Below are 5,214 nucleotides of genomic sequence, written 5' to 3'. Positions count from 1 at the left end.
ATAGACAAAGACTAGCTAGATAGAAAGAAACACACAGGGAGAAAGAGACAAAGAAAAAAGAGAAAAAAGAGTCAGGAAAAGAGAGATAAATATGCAGAGATGCAGACATACAGAGACAGAGACAGATAAAGGCACTGAGAGATAGAGAGACAGAATAAGAGAGAACATTCTGACAGATGTCCAGATAATTGAAGACTTTCATCAGTAATATACTGATAACAATATAAATGCTTTTCACCATGTTTTCCCACTATGGTTCCTGGATTTCTTTACATGAGTATATTTTCTCCATTTAAAATATTATAATAGACTGTTTTAACTTATCCTATTTCATTCAAATAGGAGAAAATCCTTTCCAGAACCACATTCAAGTTATCAGCCCCATACCTCAAGTCTAAATTGTTCCTTTGCTGCTAGATTTTTTTCATATATTAGAGATTCTAACTCATCTTGTCTGTGAGGCATAATCCCATCCTGTGGGTGAGAATTTAGCTCAAACTTGAAACAGATTAACCCCCAAATTGGTCATTTCTGTGGGACCTAAAAACAATGTAGTGAATGAAAAAACAAATATCCCTGTTTGTGGCCACCTTCTATTTCCACAGTGACAGTGCTGGAGAATTGAAAAAAGAACAGGCTTTGGGAAGAAAACAAATTTAGAAGTCATACATTTATTATTAAGTGAGCCACCAGTGATCTTTTGGACAGATGACTCTTGTAATTATGTAACTGCTGTCCATTGGCAATTCTTCCTGCTCAGGAGCTAGTGACCAGTCTATTGCATCAACCTTAAAGATTCAATAATTACAGGAGTAAGCAGGATCCCAATGAATTCTTGGCCAATTTTCTTTGATCTTCTCCTCCTTTCTCACAGTTTTTTAACTTTCCTCTTATTTTATTCTACCTTCTTCTTCTTTATTCTTCTTTCCTCTCTTCTTTATCAGAATGAAGCATGTTCATAAGCAAAGATCTAGTTCCTCAAACCTGGCCAACAGTAATCTCCCCTGTTATGCTGATTGTTGCCAGAGAATAAGGCATTTCCCTTTCCTGAAGTGTGCAATATGACATTCATGATGGTTAAATTTGTAGTGGATTAAACATAGTGAGCAGTAATACATGAGTGACTCTTTCTATGAGAAAATGGAAGAGTGGATTTTAAGGACCTAGAATAACAGTAGTGACAACTACCTATACATTCTTTTCCTCTTAATTGCTATTTCTAACTCCCACTTAAGATGTGTCTCTGACCATATTTTCTGTCTTGGAGTCATTCATCATGCAGAGTGGATTTTTCTGACGGTTCTTCTTTTGTTGCAGGTGAATGGCATCACTTTCAAATGACATCCATGGAGAACAGATCTCAAGTGAATGGGCTCATCCTTACAGGATTAACAGATGTTCCAGAGCTTCAGGTCCCTCTGTTCATAATATTCACCATCATCTACCTCATTACACTGGTAGGGAACCTGGGGATAGTAGCTCTGATCTCCAGTGAATCCTGCCTCCACACTCCCATGTACTTTTTCCTCAGCAACCTCTCTATGGTAGATTTTGGCTACTCCTCAGCTGTTACCCTTAAGGTGATGGCTGGGCTCCTCACAGGTGACAAGGTTATTTCCTATAATGGATGTGCTACACAGCTTTTCTTCATTGAGTCTTTTGTTAATACTGAAAGTTTCCTCTTAGCCTCCATGGCCTATGATCTCCATGCTGCTATTTGTAAACCCGTATATTATACTGTAACCATGACATCAACAATATGTGCACATCTGGCCAGTGGTGCTTACATCTGTGGCTTTCTGACCATCTCCATAGTCATAGGAAGCATGTTTAGCCTTTCCTTCTGTAGCTCCAACATAGTCCATCACTTTTTCTGTGATATTCCCCCTCTCCTAGTTCTCTCTTGCTCTGACACTCACATCATTGAGTTAGTAGTCTTTATCTTAGGGTCACTAAGTACCTTTATCCCATTTCTTTTTATCTTTACCTCTTATTTATTAATCTTTATCACCATCCTGAAGATCCGTTCTACTGAAGGCCGCCAGAAGGCATTCTCTACCTGTGCTTCCCATCTCACAGCAGTGTCCATATTTTATGGGACAATCATGTTCATGTACTTCCAACCCAGCTCAAGCCATTCCATGGACACAGACAAAATAGTGTCAGTGTTCTACACCATGGTCATCCCCATGATGAACCCAATGGTCTATAGTCTTAGGAACAAAGATGTCAATGATGCTTTTAGGAAAGTTGTGAGGAGACGATGACTTTGATTGGATCTATTTTTTCTTAGAGAGAAAATCTAATCTGCACCTTCCACTCTGGGACCTTGACCCAAAATCAGACGCTCTTCTTAAACAAAGAGGAGTATATAATCCAAACTTTTTCAAAGATAACCTATGTAGTAGAAAGTATCACAGTTTTGGAGATAGGAGAGACTTGAATTTATACTGTCTTAGGAACTTTCATGCGGTATAGGCCTAAGCAAGTCTCAGCCTCAGTTTCCCTATATTTAAAGGGCCTTAATGGTATCCTCTCTCTTAAAAGATTGTTCTGTGGAATGAATAATGTGTGTATGTTGTCGTCTTTTTGTTGTTCAGTTGTGTCTGGCTCTTTGTGATCCCATTTTTAGGTTTTCTTGGCCAAGATACTGGAGTCGTTTCCCATTTCCTTCTCCAACTCATTTCATAGATAAAAAACTGAGGCAAACAGAGTTAAGAGGCTTGCCCAGAGTCATATAGCCAGTAAGTGTATAAGGCCTCTATTTGTATTCGTGAAGATGACTCCTCTTGGTCCATCCATGGTGCCACCTACATGTGTGTGTTCACACACAAATACACACACACATTTAAGTTAAAGAAAGCAATTGTAGTGATTTTCCTAGAAAGAAGCTCAGTTACATAATTTTGAACAGTTTATTATTTCAAGAGCAAAGTTACTGAATTGCTTGTAAAATACAATGTTGATATTAATGGCATTGCTTATAAAGCAGCCCCTAAAGCACAGATGAGCTGGTAAATGCTTAAGAACCAATTCTCCTGAAAAACAAATGTGCATGTGGTCTTTATTTTAAACCTATTTTCAACCTATTATTTTCTCCATCACTTTCTGAAATCTAGATCATAAAGACAAAAATAAATTAAGTCATGATTTGTAGCATTTATTGATTTTTACACTTCAGGGGCTCATACTTAAAATGTAATTATCTCTTTGTGAGCCATTTGGAGCTGGCTTTAGAACACGACTGCAGTATGGCTAACTTTAAGAAGGAACATAAACCATAGGATGGTCCTAAAGTCCTGGAAAGACCTTCGATCATGTGAGAGACACATATATTATTGTAACATCAAAGTAATATCCTGATGCCAATTTCAACATCAATTTCATTCTAGCTAATAGGTTCTTTTGCTGCCTTATATGTTTCCGTGTCCGAATAGGTGTTCCTGTGAGGTTTTGTTTTGTTTTGCTTTTTATATCTTCTGCTTTGTCTGTGGAATGAAATAAAGACTGAATTAAGATTTAGTAACTTCAATTCTTTTATAAGGGCTGGAGACCCATCTTAACCACGCTGGAAGAAACTTAGGAACATGCTCTCCTATCAGCTTGTAAGTTGATTTTTCAGGAATAATTCTATTCAGTGGTCATAAGCTAACAAAAAGACAGAGAGTAATCATTTTTGTAGGTCATTATTCAGGATTACACATTGTCCATGTGAGCCCAGAAATCTCAGTGGGTAGTTAAGGACTTTGAAATGTGTTACAGTTGTACTTCAAGTGGAAAGCAAGCATCGATTTCACAGAGTAAGTAACTGAGGCCGAACTACGTATTAGACTTTGGTGTTTCTTCCCCCTCTTTGACACTACCCATTCTCCATTTGTGATTCGAATTGGAGTGGGGAGAGGCTCAATCAATGGACACTAAGTCACTATAAGGAAGAAATAGTTCATCTGCAAAAGTACAGTGGGTATCAGTGGGATACTAGTATAATGTCAGTCAGTGGTATACTTTTTTTGTTTGTTTGTTTGTTTTTGGTGAGGCGACTGAGCTTGAGTGACTTGCCCAGGGTCACACAGCTAGTAAGTGTCAAATGTTTGGTCTGTTTCCAGATTTGAACTCAGGTACTCCTGACTTCAGGGCTGGTGCTCTATCCACTGTGCCACACAGGTGCCCCACAGTCAAAAACAAAAATGCTAATGCCATATATAACCACATTGAGAAACCATTTGTCCCAAATGAGAGAGGTCATGTTACTGCTGTCCTCTGCTCTTTTCAGAGTTTTTGTTGTTGTGCAGTTGTTCAGTTGTGTCCAACTCTATGCAACCCTATGGTCAGTGTTTGCAAGAATTTCTTTTCTTTTCTTCTTTTTCCTTTGGCAAAGCGCCAAAGTAGTTCACCATTTTCTCTTACATTGTGTTCCCACTTTACAGATGAGGAGCTAAGGGATATAGAGAGAGGTTAAGTAAATTGCCTAGTTCTACATGGTTAGTGAAGGTCTGAGACTGGCTTTGACCTCAAATCTTCCTGACTGCAGAACCAGTGCTTAATCCACTGTAGCACCTAGGTGTCTCCTTTCAGAGTACACCTGAGTATTTTCTTCAGTTCTGGTGGTCACATTTTAGGAAGGATGTTGATACACGGAGCATATAAAGATGAGCTTTACTGGAGATGATTCCATGTAAGAAAAAAAGAAATGAGTATGTTTATTTTGGTGAATGAAATTGTCAGTGTGCCTGGGTGAAGTATTTGAAGATATATCTCATGAGAGAGAGATTAGGCACATTATCCTGGGCCCTAGCAGGCAGAACAAGGAATAATGGCTGGAATATTCAGAGGCACATTTTGACTTGAATCATGGAAAAGTTTTCCTAATGAATGGAGCACCTCACAATTGGCACACTATCTTGAATAATCCTTCACTGTAGGTCTTCAGGTGTGTTTTCTGTTTATTAGGTGTTATACATAGTGGATTTGCAGTATTATGAGCAATCACCTTTTTTAAAATTATACTCTGTTATGGAAATCCTTGTTTTATTCCATAAATTAAAAAATTAAAGAAAAAAATCTTTGCCTTTGAGATTTCCTTCCATTGATACTCTATGTAGATTTGCTTATCTCCCATTTAGAATGTGAGCTTCTACAGGGCAGGGACCTTCGATTTGCCTTTTTGGTATCCCAAACACTTAGCACTGTGCCTGTCATACAGTAAATGATTAA

The 5,214-nt window shown here is 38.2% G+C and overlaps 1 protein-coding gene across 1 annotated transcript; it reads left to right on the top strand.

Moving 5' to 3' along the window:
• The first annotated feature begins 1,346 nt into the window (after positions 1-1,346).
• LOC114042065 (olfactory receptor 5B2-like) lies at positions 1,347-2,267 on the top strand. The gene has a single exon (XM_027860770.1). It carries the CDS (start codon positions 1,347-1,349, stop codon positions 2,265-2,267), a length of 921 nt encoding a protein of 306 aa, XP_027716571.1.
• Positions 2,268-5,214: the final 2,947 nt, after the last annotated feature.

The sequence above is a fragment of the Vombatus ursinus genome, unplaced genomic scaffold (assembly GCF_900497805.2).
Source record: "Vombatus ursinus unplaced genomic scaffold, bare-nosed wombat genome assembly UNPS02014248.1, whole genome shotgun sequence".
In the NCBI taxonomy this organism is placed as follows: Eukaryota; Metazoa; Chordata; class Mammalia; order Diprotodontia; family Vombatidae; genus Vombatus; species Vombatus ursinus.
Note: the sequence above shows the minus strand (reverse complement) of the source record. Positions and strands in the feature narration are given on the sequence as shown.